The sequence below is a fragment of the Anomaloglossus baeobatrachus genome, chromosome 1, assembly GCF_048569485.1.
Source record: "Anomaloglossus baeobatrachus isolate aAnoBae1 chromosome 1, aAnoBae1.hap1, whole genome shotgun sequence".
Taxonomy (NCBI): Eukaryota; Metazoa; Chordata; class Amphibia; order Anura; family Aromobatidae; genus Anomaloglossus; species Anomaloglossus baeobatrachus.
In genome coordinates, this window is record NC_134353.1 from 738,943,427 (window position 1) to 738,962,839 (window position 19,413).

The window sequence follows — 19,413 nt, forward strand, 5'->3', positions numbered from 1 at the left end:
TCTCCCATGGACAACACTCACATCTCTGCAGGAAGGCTGACACTGTGTACTAGACGCCGTGTCGCTGGATCATGGCCACATAGCCTAACAGTGAGAATATTGTTCCTGCAGCAACATTTTTGTGAAGTACCTGTGGATTCAAAATGCTTACTATACTCCTGAATAAAATCCTTGAGGGGTCCAGTTTCCAAAATGGGGTCACTTGTGGGGGGTTTCTGATGTATGATGATCCAAGAGGCCCTACTAATGTGACATGGTGCGCACAATTTATTTCAACTTTTCCAAAATTCAAATGGTGCTTCTTCCATTCCAGGCTCTCCCATTTATCCAAACAGAGGTTTTTGGCCACATATGGGGTATCCCTGCTGTGAAGATGTAATTTACCCTCTCACTGTATATGCTGTGATACTATGTCATGATATGTATATTTCCCTGGTTGTATTAGTTGTAATTCATGTATTTTCTTGGGGGAGCTACTGGTCTCAATGTGTCTCTCTCATACAATTGTAGTCTTGGCATCTAATGTGATTATGTCTATGAATATGACTAAAATCACAAATGACTTACTTACCGCCAAAGATAACAACCACTTCTCTGTACTCCTACTTCTAGACCTATCCTCAGCCTTTGACACTGTTGACCACTCCCTGCTACTACAGATCCTCTCTTCCCTTGGTGTCAGAGACCTCGCTCTCTCTTGGATCTCTTCATACCTCTCCAACCGCACTTTTAGTGTCTCCCATTCCCACACAACCTCTTCATCCCGTTCTCTCTCTGTTGGTGTCCCTCAAGGCTCTGTCCTGGGACCCTTACTTTTTTCTATCTATACATTTGGCCTGGGACAACTCATAAAGTCCCATGGCTTCCAGTACCACCTATATGCTGATGACACTCAGATCTACCTCTCTGGTCCAGATGTCACATCTCTGCTGTCCAGAATCCCAGAGTGCCTATCTGCTATATCTTCCTTCTTTTCCTCTCGCTTCCTAAAGCTCAATATGGCCAAAACTGAACTGATCATCTTTCCTCCATCTCCCCTGCACTCTCCACCTGATCTATCCATTACAATTAATAACATCACGCTCTCCCCAGCACCCAAAGTTCGGTGCCTCGGAGTGACCTTCGACTCTGCCCTGTCCTTCATACCGCACATCCAATCCCTCACCACCTCCTGCCGTTTTCAACTCAAAAATATCTCCAGAATCCGCCCTTTTCTCAATCCCCAATCTACAAAAATTCTAGTGCACGCCCTCATAATCTCCCGCATCGACTACTGCAACATCCTCCTCTGTGGTCTCCCTGCTAACACACTCGCCCCTCTCCAGTCCATCCTTAACTCTGCTGCCCGACTGATCCACCTCTCTCCTCAATACCACCCCGCTTCTCCTCTCTGCAAGTCCCTCCACTGGCTCCCAATCTTCCACCGTATCCAATTCAAATTACTAACACTGACCTACAAAGCTATCCATAATCTGTCTCCTCCATATATCTCTGAACTAATCTCTCGCTACACTCCAAAACGTAACCTCCGGTCCTCCCAAGATCTCCTTCTATCCTCCTCTCTCATTCGCTCCTCATGCAACCGACTCCAAGACTTCTCCCGAGCATCCCCAGTCTCCTGGAACTCACTGCCTCAACACGTCAGACTATCTACTACACTCGCAAGCTTCAAACGGAACCTAAAGACTCATCTGTTCAGAAATGCCTATAACCTTCAATGACCTCACTGCTTCACCCCCGTGCGGAGCTGCCGCCCCACCACCGTGCGGAGCTGCCGCCCCACCCCCGTGCGGAGCTGCCGCCCCACCACCGTGCGGAGCTGCCGCCCCACCACCGTGCGGAGCTACCGCCCCACCACCGTGCGGAGCTGCCGCCCCACCACCGTGCGGAGCTGCCGCCCCACCACTGTGCGGAGCTGCCGCCCCACCTACACCCCACCTACTGTCTCCTCCCCAAAATCCTTTAGGATGTAAGCCCGCAAGGGCAGGGCCCTCTTCCCCCTGTGCTAGTCTGTCTATTGTAACGTGTACATGTATTCTGTATGTAACCCCCTCATGTACAGCACCATGGAATCAATGGTGCTCTATAAATAAACAATAATAATAATAATAATTATGTAAATAGCCTGTCCTTTTCTTTCCAGAGTTGTGTATCTAATCTGTAATTGCATTGGCCAGTGAAGGAATAGTCATTGTTCTTTACAGCAGGGGATCCCTTCATCTACTGTGGCTGGCAGACATATTGGAGCCCTGTGATGGACCAAACCATTGATGATAGGATGTGTGACCCCTACCCCCTGAACAAACATGGTGGGCTGGTCAAGCAGCCCAGACAATGCATTTCCCTTTTTGTAACTTCAGAGTGAGCTGAAACTAAAGAGAGGAAGGAGCTCCAGCCTGGGTGGCTGTGGACACGGACGGAGCTAGGCCTGTGTGGCGGCCCGTGGGATTGTGTGGAACTCTTTGGACTACTGTAAGGACGATTGCTTTGTTATCCGGTCCGAGGATTGTCGGGAAGGGCCCCCGAATCTGTTTTACATGGACTTATCGTGTGCTGTTCCAGTGTTCTTGTGAATAAACCTGTTGGATCGTCCCTCGGCCTCGTCCATCCTTTGCTCTGTTGTACACTCCCGTCACAAACTGGTTGGCAGCGCTGGGATCAGAGCAGAAGGAATGGAGGACAACGGCCCATTAACATCTGGAATCAGAACCTCAGAATACAAGAACTGGACTGTGGTGAGCCTACAAACAATGGCCCGTGAAGTAGGAGTTCGTTTCAAAGGACTCTCCAAGGAGCAGCTGATTGAGGCGCTAGAAGGAGTCTGTTCGCAAAATGACGTGGAGGAAGGATCCTCACAGCAAACGGAAGAAAGACGGCAGCCGGAGGTGAATACCCAAAAAAGTCAATGGGTTGTGTGGTACAAGGAGGAGATGGCACTGCTTGGAGATGAGGCCACTATAGAAGATAAGAGGGAGGCCATGCGTGGAGCTAAAGAGAAGGAGCGCAGGATGGAGGAGATGGCACTGCTGGATAAGGAGCTCGCTGTGGAAGCCGCGAGAGGTTCCAGACAGACTGTAACCCCAGCACCCATCATGAGGGAACTTCCCAGGGTGTCCCGCAAAGACTTTAAGCCGTTTAATGAGGCTGCAGGCGACATTGAGGGCTTCTTCCAGGACTTTGAGCATCAGTGTCGATTAATGGAAGTCCCGGACAGGGAGCGTGTCCGGCATCTGGTTGGGCTCCTAGAGGGGGGAGCTGCTGAAGCCTATAGAGCTATGGACCCTCGGTGGAACTGTGAGTATGCGGATATTAAACAGACTATTCTAGAACATTATGCTGTGACCCCAGACACTTACAGGACTCAGTTCCGTGTTTTAGCATGTGATGGGGAAGTGTCTTTTAAGATATATGCTCATAGACTCAAACAAATATGTAATCGCTGGCTGGAGGCAGAGGAGGCCTTATCTTGGGAGACCTTCCTGCAGGTCATCCTAAAAGAACAATTCTTTGCCCAGTGCCCCGCTGAGATCCGGGAATGGGTGCGTGAGAGAAAACCAGCGACAGTGGAGGAAGCTGCTGCTCTCGCTGATGAGGCTCTCACCATCAAGCCGCAGTGGAGGGTTCTGTTGGAGGATGGAGAGACGCCTAACAGCTCCACAACACCGGATGCCCCCAGTTATTCTGTCCCCATTGTGCCCCGTTCCTCTAAGCCACCACATGTTGATACCCGTGTTAATGTGCCTCCAGTTGCTTCTACTGCACTTTCTGGAATACGCCGGGGAGAGGAAGTAACAGAGCGCAGGTGTTATGTTTGTAGGCATCCCGGGCATTTGCAGGCCTCATGCCCAGCCAGGCCATGGAGGAATCATCCTCAAACCCCTACAGCACCTTCAGGTGGGAGCCGGCCTCCAAGTTCCCCTACCCCTTACCCAAGAGGACGCCTTGGATGGAGGGAGACCCAGCTCAGATGCTATCAATGTGGACAGCCAGGGCATCGGCAAGTCTCCTGCCCAGCTGTTCAAATGAGGACTGATCCTGCACCCAATCGGATTGTTAATTATTTACAGCCCAGTGCCATGGAGGAAGATGTGGCACCGTTATGTGAGGACTGGCCTAGTGACTCAGCCCCCCATGTTGCACCACCAGGAGTTTACGGGGTGCGACCCGCAGTTATGACGACTTCTGCTCATCGAGGTAAGCACTTGCAGGAGGTTGTGCTGGATGGACAGAGACTTGTTGGATTTTGTGACTCGGGTGCTTTCCTCACACTGGCTGATCCCCGAGTGGTTCGGCCTGAGGCAATCCATAGAGGACCTGGGATTGTTATTGAACTGGCTGGTGGACAATGGAGGACTATTCCCACAGCCACTGTGGATCTGAACTTTGGTTTTGGGGTCAGGCGATGTGTGGTTGGGGTGATGGGTGGTCTGCCTGCAGCTGTTCTCCTGGGCAATGATGTGGGAGAGCTACGATGCCAATTCGTGGCTGCATGAAGCCACATGTAAGTAACGCTCTGCCTGTGTGTACTTACCCAGTGACCTGTAGAGGTCCCTAGTACGTACACAAGTTGGGAGGGGGAGGGATTGTGAAGATGTAATTTACCCTCTCACTGTATATGCTGTGATACTATGTCATGATATGTATATTTCCCTGGTTGTATTAGTTGTAATTCATGTATTTTCTTGGGGGAGCTACTAGTCTCAATGTGTCTCTCTCATACAATTGTAGTCTTGGCATCTAATGTGATTATGTAAATAGCCTGTCCTTTTCTTTCCAGAGTTGTGTATCTAATCTGTAATTGCATTGGCCAGTGAAGGAATAGTCATTGTTCTTTACAGCAGGGGATCCCTTCATCTACTGTGGCTGGCAGACATATTGGAGCCCTGTGATGGACCAAACCATTGATGATAGGATGTGTGACCCCTACCCCCTGAACAAACATGGTGGGCTGGTCAAGCAGCCCAGACAATGCATTTCCCTTTTTGTAACTTCAGAGTGAGCTGAAACTAAAGAGAGGAAGGAGCTCCAGCCTGGGTGGCTGTGGACACGGACGGAGCTAGGCCTGTGTGGCGGCCCGTGGGATTGTGTGGAACTCTTTGGACTACTGTAAGGACGATTGCTTTGTTATCCGGTCCGAGGATTGTCGGGAAGGGCCCCCGAATCTGTTTTACGTGGACTTATCGTGTGCTGTTCCAGTGTTCTTGTGAATAAACCTGTTGGATCGTCCCTCGGCCTCGTCCATCCTTTGCTCTGTTGTACACTCCCGTCACACCTGCGCTCACAAGAAATTGGATAACATTGGATAACAACCTGTGGGGTCCACGTTTTGTTGTTGCCTCTTGAAAAAGTGAGAAATGTGATGCTAAAGAAACATTTTTGTGAAAAAAATGAAAATTTTCAATATGGCAACCTAAGCTTATCAAATTCTGTGAAGTATTTGTGGATTTAAAATGCTCAATATACACCTAGATAAAAGCCTTGAGGTGTCTTGTTTCCAGAATGATAACAGAGAGTAGTAGAGAATGGGTTTCACAGCCGCGCCAAAAGACTACTGGATTCTTCTCAGATTAATGTTTCTTTTATTTCATAACAGGTCAAGTCTACGCGTTTCAGGAGAACACAGCTCCCTTCTTCAGGACAAACCAGCAAAGAATCATCAAATCTGCTGTATAGAGAGCCTATACACCATTATATACCTCATGGAATGAGGTCAGAGCACACCCACCAAAAGAGAAAAAAAAAAAAAAAAAAAAAAAAGGAGGCGGGAAAGACATGCTTGCAAGTCACAGTGACGTAGTATGGAATAAAAAAGTCATAATGCAATACAATTGTAAAGGCTCTCTATTAATTCCAACAACTTAAAAATCAATGAATTAAAAATACCGAATAAAATTATGTTTATATTAAAATGTTTCTGAGTGATTTATTTAATTGTGCATAAAATGTGTATATATGTATAATGAAGAACACTCTCAGGGAAGTGTATAGTGTATTGCCCAGAACACTGAAATAGCTTAAAGTTTTCAGTACCATATAAACCGGGAACCATGTGTGGAAGACGTGCAGCTGAACGTGCCACCTGTGATTATATAGATCAGACCCATACAAACACTTGTTTAGGGAGTTAAATCCTTCCAAGAAGGATTGGAGACAAAAATGGATAAAATATCTATATAAGCAAGAGTCTATTACTAGCGGTCCCATAGTGACCGCCCAGACATAAGAAGAAAAAAGTCTCCAAAATCTTAGAATGACCGTTGTGATGTGAATAATTATCTATGTTATTATATAAACGCAATCGTGACATTAGTGTCAACGTGTGTGTGCCACTGAGGGAATAATCAACCTTACAATCTTGGGACAAGGGTTGGTATGGATACGTGCAGTGAAAGGAGATATACTAATGAAAGTGAAACACAGGGTCGGGCCGGATTTGCAACACTTCATGCATAAATACAATTTAGACCATACATGAGTCCAACTATGGCTCACGGGTCTTAGGATCATAGATTCAAATAGGTCAAATAAGTTCACCGGGTGAATGGGGTTCAGGACCGTGGAAAAATGTGGAGTACGCATGCTCAAAGGGAAGATACAGAGCTAGTGCTCCATCAGAACTTTAGAAGTGAAGACGGGGTCAATGGAGTTTAGGAGCGTGGGAAGGAAAAGCAGTGCACATGTACTGAAGAAAAAAAACACCTAGAATTAACTAGAGAAAAATAGAACCGTGAGAATCAGGATAGAGGAGCGGAAAGAAATCCCTCCACTTGTTAGAGAAAGGGAGCATCTCAAACAACAGGTTCAATACCCCCATGCTAGTGAAAAGAGTGAAATAAAGTTATCCTCCACAATGACATATGAGTGATACTAAAACTGCATATATATATATGCATAAATATGTGAAGAATTACATATATATATAGTGTATAATGTATAATAACGGGCAAAATAAATTAATCCATGACAAATCCATGGAAAAATAAAAAAATAATAAATTAACAATAAAATACATAGTAGGAAAAATACATATCCTACTAGCTACAATCGACCCAAGCTACCCGAATCATACACATATTAAAAATGGGAATAAATTGAAGCATATAATTAAAAACAATAATTAATATACGAGACCTGGCACAATATCCACAAATTATTATATAAAACCTTTAGGGCCCATATTTACAACAATTACAAAAAATATATATATAAAAAAATAAAATTTAAATTCTATAAAAAAATATATGGGAAAGGGACCACCTCTTAATCCTAAATCAATAGGCATATGATATGTATAGGAAACATGTCTCTAATAAAATAGATCTGTCACTTCATTAAGCCCAAGAGGTTTTAAGGTATTCAATTTATATATCCAGTATGTCTCTTTTCTTTTCAATAGATCCATACGGTTATGGGCAGACAGGGGTATCTGTTCGATGGGAGTAATCCTAAGACTGGATTTCCCATCGTGACATAGAGTGATGTGTCTAGAGAGGCCGTGTAACATGAACGCTATTTTCACATTGTGCCTATGAGAGTTCAATCTCTTATGTAATGCCTGTGTCGTTCTCCCAATATATTGTTTTTGGCATTCACAATCAATCAAATATATGACAAATTCTGACTGACACGTGAGATGGGTCCTGATGGAAAAAACCCCTCCTCCCATGAAGGAAGAAAAATCCACCCTTTTATGTTGTATAGATTTACAACACAAACAGTTTCTCGTAAAACATTTGAAAGACCCCACCACATGATGGGCAGTTTCCTTGACATTCTTCTTTCTCAACCTACTAGGGGCCAGCTGATTTTTCAGACTGGACGCCCTCCTGTAAGTAATCCCTGGTCTCTCCGGTATGGTATCCTTCAAGAAGGGATCATTCTGAAGGATTGCCCAATGTTTGTGGATGATATTTCTGATCAAGTCTCCATCATTGCTATATGTGATCAGAAGATTAGAGGAAAAACTGTGTTCAGGTTTCTTCTCTACGATTTTATCCCGTACAATAAGCTCTGTCTGTGTTAATGTTTTATTCTCCCTGTATGCTCTTCTTACCAGTGAAGGGGGGTATTCCTTATCAAGGAATCTTTCCTTCAAAGTATTGGCCTGTGTAAGAAAATCTCCATTAAGTGTACAGTTCCTGCGGATTCTCTGAAATTGATTTTTGGGGACATTCCTGAGCCATTTATGATAATGGCTACTGGAGAAATGAATATATTCATTGCTGTCCACTTTTTTAAAAAATGTTTTAGTCCGGATTTGTTTCCAGAATGGGGTCACTTGTGGGGGACCTCCACAGTTTAGGCACCTTACAGGCTCTCCAAATGCGACATAGCGTGCACTAATTATTCCAGCCAAATGTTCAGTCAAATGGCACTTTTTCCCTTCCGAGCCCTGCTGTGCACCCAAACAGTTGATTTCCACCACACATAAGGTATCAGCATACTCAGGAGAAATTGCACAATAAATTTTATGCTGCTTTTTTTCCTTTTACTCTTGTTAAAAAAACAGCTATCTGGTTGAAGTAACAATTTTGTGGTAAAAATGTATTTATTTTATTTTCACAGCTCAACATTATAAACTTCTGTGAAGCACCTGGGGGTTCAGGGTACTCACCAAACATCTAGATAAATTCCTTCAGCGGTCTATTTTCCAGAATGGGGTCACTTGTGGGGGACCTCCACTGTTTAGGCACCTCAGAGGCTCTCCTAATGCAACATAGTGTCCGCTATTGATTGCAGCCAATTTTGCAGTCAAATTGCACTCCTTCCCTTCCGAGCCCTGCCGTGTGCCCAAACAGTTGATTTCCACCACATATAAAGCCTGGTTTACACGCTTCAATAGATCTTTCAATCCGTCGTCGGGGTCAAGTTGTAAGTGACGCACATCCTGCATCGTTCGTGACGTATTTGCGTGTGAAACCTACGTGCAATCAAGATTGAACGAAAATACGGTGATCGCATACACGTCGTTTATTCCTCATACATTGGACGTTTTGTTGTATGAACTTAGTCAATTGTAACGTGTGACATCCCTCATACGATTTTGGTGTCTGATGCTATGTGCGCAGGTGTGCGCTCTGCACCGCAGCTTAAAAAAGGTCTGCTTCAGGGCGCAGCTGAAAAGCTGCGTTCTGAAGCGCCTCACAATGTCCGTCATTCACTAATCTCTGTCAGTCGGTCACTATCTCTGTCCCTCTCTCTCTGTCCATGTCAGTCTATCCCCCTCTCTCATACTCACCGATCCCCGATATCCGGCGCGGCTCTGCACGGCATTCACACTGCTGCGGCGGCTTTTACTGTTTTGAAAAAGCCGGCCGCCCATTAAACAATCTCGTATTCCCTGCTTTCCCCGCCCACCGGCGCCTATGATTGGCGCGACAGCTCAGCTGTTCGCGCGGCTGTTTTCATTTGCTGTGTGGAGGTGACCGGAGCGGCTGTGTCTGCTGCAGCTCCGGTCACCTCCATGCAGCTGCGCTGGAAGCGACGCTGGACCATCCTGGATTACGCCGGACAAGGAGGGCTTTTTCGGGCTGATTAAAGTGGTGAACCAAGGTATATGTTTGTGTGTTTTATTTCTAATAAAGGATTTTTTCGGGTGTGTGTGTTTATTTACTGTAATTTACAGATTAATCATGGAAGGTGTCTCATAGACACCTGACATGATTAATCTAGGACTTATTGGCAGCTATGGGCTGCCAATAACTCCTTATTACCCCGATTTGCCAACGCACCAGGGCAAATCGGGAAGAGCCGGGTACAGTCCCAGATCTGTCGCATCTAATGCATGCGGCAATTCTGGGCGGCTGTTGGCTGATATTGTTAGGCTGGGGGGCTCCCCATAACGTGGAGCTCCCCATCCTGAGAATACCAGCCTTCAACCGTATGGCTTTATCTGGCTGGTTTTAAAATTGGGGGGGACCGCACGCCGTTTTTTTTAATTATTTAATTATTTATTTCACTGCACAGTATAGACACGCCCACCGGCTGCTGTGATTGGGTGCAGTGTGACACCTGTCACTCAGCGTGGGGGCGTGTCTCACTGTAACCAATCATAGGCGCCGGTGGGCGGGGAAAGCAGGGAATACGAGATTGTTTAATGGGCGGCCGGCTTTTTCAAAACAGTAAAAGCCGCTGGAGCAGTGTGAACGCCGAGCAGAGCCGGGGATCGGGGATCGGTGAGTATATGAGAGAGGGCTGCTCAATTCACTTACTCAGGAGTTTAGCGGTCACCGGTGAGCCCTTCAGGGGTGACCGCTAATCAGGACGCGACACAGACAGAGCCGCAGCATGACAATGAAGTCGGGTGAGGTTCACCCGAGTTCATTCTGATCGTGCGGCTCTGTCTGTGTCTGCTGTCAACTACCATTCAGCTCTGCTACATGGCTGTTTGTGTCTGCTGTCAGCGGCCATGTAGCAGAGCTGAATGGCAGATGACATAGTAAAAACGCATCCCTACACATTACACACGCTTGGCAAGTCAATAAATAAATAAAAAAAAAAGGGTGCCCAATGCGTACGTCACAGAACACATGATCTAAAGGATCGCACACAAAATTGATCAATTTAACATAGACTACTAACGCACGTGTGACAGCAAATGACCGACCTACGTGCAATCTCATTCAATCGCATATGCGACCTGGGCGTGTCACATCGCATACGAGATCGCACACCTAATTGTAAGGTGTAAAGCAGGCTTAAGATATCACCAAACTCAGGAGAAATTGCACAATAAATTTCATGGTGATTTTTTTCCTATTACCCTTGTGAAAAAAAAAGCTACCTGGTTGAAGTAACAATTTTGTGGTAAAATTCTATTTTTTTATTTTCATGGCTCAACGTTATAAACTTCTGTGAAGCACCTGGGGGTTCAGGATACTCACCAAACATCTAGATAAATTCCTTGAGAGGCCTAGCCTAATATGGGGTCACTTGTGTTGGTTTTTTCTGTTTATGTACCTTAGGGGTCCTCCAAATGCGACATGGTGCCAGCAATCTTTTTCAGCCATATTTCCTTTCCAAAATTCAAATATTTCTCCTTTCGCTCCAAGCCCTCCCATTTGTCCAAACGAGGGTTTCAGACCACATGTGTGCTATCACCGCGCTCATAAAAAAGTGGGTAACAAACATGTGGGTAAAATTTTTGGAATTACCTCTTGAAAAAGTGAAAAAATTGATGCTAAAGCAATATTTTTGAGAAAAAAAATGACAATTTTCAATATGACAACGTAACGTTATCAAAATCTGTGAAGTACCTGTGGGTCCAAAATGCTCAGTATACCCCTCGATAGAAGCCTTAAGGGATCTAGTTTCCAAAATAGGGTCACTTGAGGGGGGTTCCTGCTGTTTAGGTACCTTAGGGGATCTGTAAATGCAACATGTTACCCGCAATCTGTTTCAGCCAACTTTGCTTTCCAAAATTCAAATATTGCTCCTTTCGTTCCAAGCCCTCCCATTTACCCAAACAAAGGTTTCTGACCACATGTGGGGTATTGGCGCACTCATAAGAAAGTGGGTAACAAAGTGTGAGGTCCAATTTTTGGTGTTACCTCTTGAAAAAGTAAGAAAATTAGTGCTAAAGCAACATTTTTAGGTAAAATGTTAATTTTGATTTTTTTTCATTCCACATTACTTTAGTTCCTGTGAAGCACCTGAAGGGTTAATAAACTTCTTGGATGTGGTTTTGAGTACTTTGGGGGGTGCAGTTTTTAGAATGGTGTCACTTTTGGGTATTTTCTTTCATCTAGGCCTCTCAAAGTCACTTCAAATGTGATGTGGTCCCTAAAAAAATGGTTTTGTAAATTTTGTTGAAAAAATGGGAAATTGCTGATGAACTTTGAACCCTTCTAACTTCCTAACCCCAAAAAATTTTGTTTCAAAAATTGCGCTGATCTAAAGTAGACAAGTGGGAAATGTTATTTATTAACTATTTTGTGTGACATAACTCTCTGGTTTATGGGCATAAAACTCTCTGGTTTATGGGCATAAAAATTAAAAGTTTGAAAAATGCAAAATTTTAAAATTTTTTCTCAAATTTCAGATTTTTTCACAAATAAAATAAAAAAACTATCATCCTAAATTTACCTCTAACATGAAGCCCAATATGTCACGAAAAAACAATCTCAGAATCACCGGGATCCATTGAAGCGTTCCAGAGTTATTGCCTTATAAAGGGACACTGGTCAAAATTACAAAAAATGGCCCGGGCATTAAGTACAAAACTGTCTTCGTCCTTAAGGGGTTAAGTTGATCACATGCTTTCTCCCGAAGTAACCAACAGAGTAAATTGATTGGCTGCAGAGGTCTTATGGGTAGACAGCATTTAATCAACCGCATAAAAGTAGTTAGGCCCCATTAAAGTGTTAGCGTGGTGGGAGAGATTACACGAGTGAGAAATATTTGCTTGGTTTTTATTCATTATAATTTAAAAGCATTTTGCATAAATTTAAAAACAAAATGGTTCATATACTGGATAAGTCATCTACCTATACTCTTAAATGTAGTGAAGGACTTCCCAGGCAGCCTCATTGGGCATAATAAAATGGCAATTACTGCCAGTTCCAATAATTTTGCTCCTTTGTTTATACCCACTACTGCTATAAAAACTGGAATATACTGATTTGGCAAAGTGCAGCTTAATCTTTTGGTGATGAAAGTGGTCTTTCCTCCAAAGATAAAATATAAAATTCCAGTTCCTGGAGGGCGTGAAATATTCATGGTGGATTGCTAACAGGGGGCAGTTTATTCCATTCCAGACCTCCATGGCAGCTGTGAACTTTGCAGTCTGTGCTTCTATGGCCACCTTCCTTGGCCTGGTATCCTAGGTGCCTCTTGCATGATTGGTTATGCAGATTCTTGTCATGTCACTGCATTGTTACTGTTTTGCTACTAAAATTCTAAATTTACATTTTTATTATATTGTTAGTATTTTACAAATCCACCTTTGTCTTTCAACACTGCCTAAATCCTTCCGAGCATGCTCTAGCTCAAATTCAAGCATGTCTCAAATGAAATCTCATCCCAGGTCTCTTCTACACTTTCCCAATGTTGGTGCATACTGGTTGACTGACTTGGGTATGTTTACAGCTTTTTCTACAACTCTACCCACAAGTGTTCAATTGGGTTGATGTCTGGGGACTGTGGGGACAAATCTAGCACTTCTACTTCATTGTCATTGAACAATTTCTTTGCCAATCTTGAAGTTTGCTTCGGGTCATTGTTCTGCTGGAACACTATGTCATCCTTTTCTAACCCATAGTACTCAAGTGTACGAAGTAACTCTTCTTGTAGGATACTCACGTATAGCTCAGCATTGAGATCACCATCGATCCTGGTCAAGTATCCTATGCCTTTGGCTGTTAACCCCATATCAGCACGGAACTTGACAGTTCCTTCAATTTCTCGATCCGTTACCTTCTTTTCCCCTTGTTTCTTCCAGACCCATTTGCACCAATCAGAGCCTAGACTATTGACCTTCATCTCATTGCTCCAAATAACCATTTTCCAATCTTCTACTGTCCACTTTTCATACTACTTTGCAAACTAGCTGACGCTGATATTGAAGTTGAGATTTCTTCACCTTATTTCAGGCCACCATTGAAGACGTATATGTAACATGCATTGCATGTTGCTTGCATGGACGTCTATGATCTCACTATTACGAAGCATATCAGCTACTTCTACTACCGTGTTTGTCGCACCAGAATTGATAGACCTTGTGATGAGCCGACTTGTTGAATAATATTTTGCCTTTGAATACATGGATGGACTTCATTTAGTATTTTTCCAACAGTCAAAACACTCACATGATGCATGAATTTTCTTGGCTGAGAGACTGCTGTCGATGAGCTGGATGATGCAAATTTTTTTTTTGGAAAATCTTCTTCATGACTGCTCATCGATTTGAACCAGTGAACTTTCTCTTGGGAATCAGCCTAATAACACACTGAGCTATTAGGGAATGTGAGAACAGGTAGGAATTTGTAGTATACACGAACAAACATATTTTTAAACACCAGGATCAAAACAGAAAACATGCAGTAACATGGCACGAATCAGCATAACTAATCATATGCTGGATAGTTGTAAGTCAAGTTTATGTATGAGAGCCAAGATAAAGGTCTATAAAATGAAGGTAGTCTCACGTTCAAAGATGTTGTGAGTGGTGAGATATGGAGCCTGAAATTCAAATGTTCAAAACATTGTTACCCTTTTGCTCATCATTGCCTATCTCAAGATATCATTTAAGGCTGCATTCACGTGTCCATGATTTCTGGACTGGCTGCAGGTTTCCTAACCTGAACTCAACATCAAAATTTGCTTATAAGGGTACGTGCCCACGATCAGAACCTGCTGCGTCGTGAAATCCCATCCACTGTGCCTGTACTGTACAATACAGCGTTTTGGACGCAGCTACAACACGCTGCATCCAAAACGCTGCAAACACTGATCGTGGGCACGTAGCCTAAGGCGGGCTTTACATATTGCGACATTGCAAGCCGATGCTGCGATGTCGCACGCGATAGTCCCCGCCCCCGTCGCAGCAGCGATATCTTGTGATTCCTGGCGTAGCGAACATTATCGCTACGCCAGCTTCACATGCACTCACCTGTCCTGCGACATCGCTCTGGCCGGCGTCCCGCCTCCTTCCTCAGGGGGCGAGTCATACAACGTCACAGCGACGTCACACGGCAGGCGGCCAATCAAAGCGGAGGGGCAGAGATGAGCAGGATGTAAACATCCCTCCCACCTTCTTCCTTCCGTATAGCCGGCGGCGGCAGGTAAGGTGATGTTCCTCGCTCCTGCGGCTTCACACACAGAGATGTGTGCTGCCGCAGGAACGAGGAACAACATCGTACCTGTCGCGGCAGCGTAATTTTGAAAAAGTCGGAGCCTACACCGATGATACGATTACGACGCTTTTGCGCTCGTTAATCGTATCATCTGGGATTTACACACTACGATGTCCAAAGTGACGCCGGATGTGCATCACTTTCGATTTGACCCCGCCGACATCGCACGTGCGATGTTGCAACGTGCAAAGCCGCCCTAAGACTGTTGAGTTCAGATGAGGAGACCTGTGGTTGCTCCAGAAATCATGGACCATCCATCCAGAATTAAACATGGGCACGTGACTGTAACCTTAAAGCGGTTATCCAGATATCCAGGACTTTTTTTTATTTCTTATGGGGCTTAAAATTTACCAGCACATAGTTGCTAACCACCTGTTTGTTCAGTCATGCGACGATCTCTTCAACTCACAGGAGTAACGGATGACTCCTGCGGGCGATTTTCCAGTTTTCGTTTACCTCACATTATTATAGCAGTTCCTTGTCTTCTGCTCTGATCTGTCATCAAGGCATCACTGCTGATGTCTTGCTGATTGACAGCCAGTTTCCCTGCTGTCTAATTTGTGGGGAACGGCTGTCAATTGGCAAGACGTCAGCAGTGACACTCCAATGATAGAGCAGCTCTTTCTCTTCCACTTTACTCTGTCAACATGAATTCAAAGGAACCAAGAGAATTGACGGCTTGAGTTGTACGTTACTGTTGTGAGATGGAAAAGATCATCAAAGTTCTGAACAGGCACATCGTTAAAAATAGCAAAAAAAACCCCCCAAAGTTCTGGATAGCCTCTAAAATGTAAACATCCACTACAATACCAAATACATTTACAGTCCATTATTTATTAAATTGTCTCTCCACAGATATAAATGCACACACATTTATCAGGAAAAATATATTCTCTGTAATGGGTTTTTTTCAAAAGCTAATCTAATCTGAGTTCAGGGTAAGGCAGACGCCCTGCAGCACCCAGTGCGAGATGTGCTTAGTGGTGAAGAGATCTGCCTCGAACACCAGACCAACTCCCATAGCATTCCTCCTCATCGACGTAGTGTAAACTGGGGTCCGGAACGTATTCTGAAAAACAAAATAATCATGATGGGCAAGAGTAGCAATGTGTTACATTGTACGGTAGGAAGAAGAAATAATATCTAGTAATACAACAGTCTCTGTAGTTCTTTGTTACCCTTACCAGAGCAAGCTCATATGGTCACAATTTCTAATATATATTTTTTATTTAATATAAAACACTACTGCTCATATTGCCTCTATAGGGACAGTGGTAAGGAGCCATGAATCTATCCAGCTGCATCTTTCTAAGAATGTTTAGTAAAGGCAGCAGATTCAGTAACTAGTTTTCATTAGTTTAGCATGGATTTGACTCTGCAGAGCAAGTGCATGTATGTTGTCTCCAAGGTTAGGTCCGAGGGAGGGAGCCTGTTTGGTCATGCCTTGTTCCGGAGGTCATGCCGCCATATCTTGTGTCGTTACCGGCAGTAATAGTTCCTGCTCTGGTTGCAACTGGTTGCTGTGAGTGTGCTCTCATCGAGTCCCGCTACCCAGTACCGTTCTCCCTGACCTCCGTCCCTGCTGCCTGGCCTAACCTCCCTGGCCTCCTGACTCCAGTCCTGTTCCGTTTCCTCACCTCCACTCCCTCCTCTGTGTGAACTTGTTCTCTCTAACCTCCGTCCCTCCAGCCCAGTTTATCATCCCTGTCCTCCTGACCCTAGTCCCGTTCTGTCTCCCGACCTCCGCTCCCTCCCCTGTGCTTACTTGTTCTCCCGGCCTCCGACCTCGTTTGTTTTCTTTGACTTTGGCTTGCTTACCCCTCGGTACAGACGTGACATCTTGGCATAGACCTTGGCTGATTGACTTTCCTTGCGCTTGTGTTAGCAACCTCTAGTGAGCCTCTTTCTTACTGCACTCAGGAGTTCTTCTACCTGAGTTCCAGTGCCCCCTAGTGGTAGCTTTACACTAGCCACTCATAAAGCCGAGTCTTGATGCTTGGCACTTGTGACAAATATTCATTCTTGAGTCAGAAGAAGCGAACAAAACCTTGGTAATTACTAGAGAGCTGTTTTATTTCATACCGCTATGCTGACTTACGGGTGGCACAATTAGAATTTGCAATAGGGCTCTGGAATCAGAAAACTGTAGAAAATCTTCAATAGTAAAGGCAGAAGAATGGAAAAACCTCCCTTGGTATAGATAAAATAGCCTTTTCAGTGTCATACACATTTGATAAAAAGTTAGTTGGTGGTTGAAGAAATCCTCTTCTGGTGAACAACTATTTCATCGATGTAGCCACATGTTTTCATTGATCTTGGCTGATATTCTTGTTCAACATGTATCAGACACAACTATCAAACTGAGGCTTCATCGGTGACGGTGACAATTGCTTTGTTACAATCTGCAAGAGGAATCCATCTTCTCCATCGCCTGTGTCCATGTATTCAGACTGCAGGCATCCGAGTGCAGTCTGATGTTTTGCATGTATTCATAGACTTGAATGGGTGAGAGCCATCCAATATAAACTGCCAATTGGAGAATGCTGTAAATTTTTTCTTATGCCAAAAAAGCACTCTTTGTCACTGCCCCATAGCCTAACATTGGCCGGACAGTTATCAAATAATACATTGGATAGCACCCTTGCTCATGTGAACGTGCCCTTAGACTGAACTCTGGATCAGAACCCCAACATTTTGTCTCTTTATAGGGTCTCTCCAGCACCACATACTTCCACATCAAAAGAAGAGAAGTATTACTGATGCATTGGCAGATGCCTACCAGGACGCAGACAACATAGGCAAGTATCATTCACCGCTCCTATAGAACTAATAAGAAACATACTTATCCATTAGTTATGTTCCCAAACTATCAGTCATAAATTGATCCTGTAATGCCATGTTATGTAAGTTTACTGTTCATGTGTCTGTATTTTAAGATCACTTATAAGTTTGTTTCGATGCATCTATATGAATGTTTCACTTTTTATATGTCTTTGAATTTCTGTGCATGAGTGTATTCTTACGTGATTCTGATTATGTCTGGGGCCCTTCTACTGTGACAGAAAAGGTCTAATTCAAAATGTTTACTTCTATATTGAAAAATACGAAGACTGATAGTATAAAGCGAGCTACTGTATGGCGATGTACCTGTAGCTTAAGACGATGAGCTTCAATAGGGATAACCTTTAGTACAGGCAACTCCACAACAAGGACTTTGGGTTTGCTTTTAATTAAACAGGATTTCTCAATGTCCCAGTCAGCACCTTCCAGGTACAAGCCAGAAATAAAGCATCCTGCACAAAGTACAAAAATACAAGACTGATATGTAAAATATCTGATTACATACATAGATACACGAGGGGCTGCTGATAAGTCTTTGGCTTTACCCAGAAAGAAACAAGATAGGATGATGAAACCTTACATTTATTCCACATACTCTCCACTGATGTCAATACACTTGTTACATCGGTATTCTAAGTTCTGTAAGCCTAGCATAAAGGATTTCGGTTGTGCCACAAACCAGGCATCCGTAGCAGCCATGGCATCAGAAATGGAGTGAAATTTGGTACCCTTGAGGTGTTTCTTCAGGTTTGGAAACAGATGATAGTCAGAGCGAGCTAGATCTGGTGAATAAGGTGGGTGGTCAACCAGCTGAAAGCCCAGCTCTGCCAGTTTTGCCGTGGTCACTTGTGCAGTGTGAGCGGAGGCGTTGTCTTGCAGGAACAAGATTCCCTTGGAGAGCTTGCTGCGCCTTTTGGCCTTCAGAGCTGCCTTCAATTGGTCCAAAAGTTCAATGTAATACCTTGCATTGATCCACTAGCAGCACGCCCTCTTTATCCCAGAACACAGACGCCATAACATCTTAGTGGCTGATTTTTGCACCCTGAACGTCTTTGGATGAGGAAAATCACTGTGCCTCTAATCTTTTGACTGCTCCTTCTTTTCAGGTTCATAAAAATAAATCCAGGTCTCATCCATAGAGACCAGTTGATCCAGGAAGTTCTCATCAGTCCAGAAACGTTGACAAATGGACCGGGAAGTTTTCACTCGCATGCTTCTCTGATCTGTTGTCAAACATTTGGGGACCCACTTTGCAGATCGCTTCCTCATGTCCAAATGTTCATGGATAATGACACAAACACATTCACAGGAAATCCCCATGATGTCTGCTATTGCTTTAGCTGAAATTCGTGGATTCTCCAGTATGAGGTTATGCCCAGCATCAACGATCTCCGGAACAACAACCACTCTCGGTTGTCCAGGACGTTCCTCATCATTGGTGCTGAAGTGGCCCGTTTTAAATTTGGCACCCAATTGTTAACTGTGGAATATGAAGGGCATTGATCCCCCAATGTCTGCGACATATCACCATGAATATCCTTCGCGGACTTTCCTTGCAGAAACAAAAATGTTATCACTCCTCTGCTCTCAGTTGCTGTGAATATCGCATTAGACGCCATTTTGTTTTCCCGCGTGCGTAGAAGTGTTGCCATAAGCACCAAACACAAAATTTTGAAAACATATATTAGACACATAAGGCTTTCATGTGATGTAACATTCG

General features: G+C 44.2%; 1 protein-coding gene across 1 annotated transcript in view; it reads right to left on the minus strand.

Annotated features, from left to right (window-relative positions):
• Positions 1 to 15,637: 15,637 nt before the first annotated feature.
• DNAH10 (dynein axonemal heavy chain 10) overlaps positions 15,638 to 19,413 on the minus strand; it is a 238,147-nt gene continuing 234,371 nt past the window's right edge. The window contains exons 78-79 of the mRNA XM_075322704.1: positions 18,000 to 18,145; positions 15,638 to 15,921 (exon numbers count right to left, since the gene is read on the minus strand). Of these exons, the coding sequence (XP_075178819.1) occupies positions 15,775 to 15,921; positions 18,000 to 18,145 (293 nt within the window). The 3' untranslated portion in view covers positions 15,638 to 15,774. The remainder of the gene's footprint in view (positions 15,922 to 17,999; positions 18,146 to 19,413) is intronic.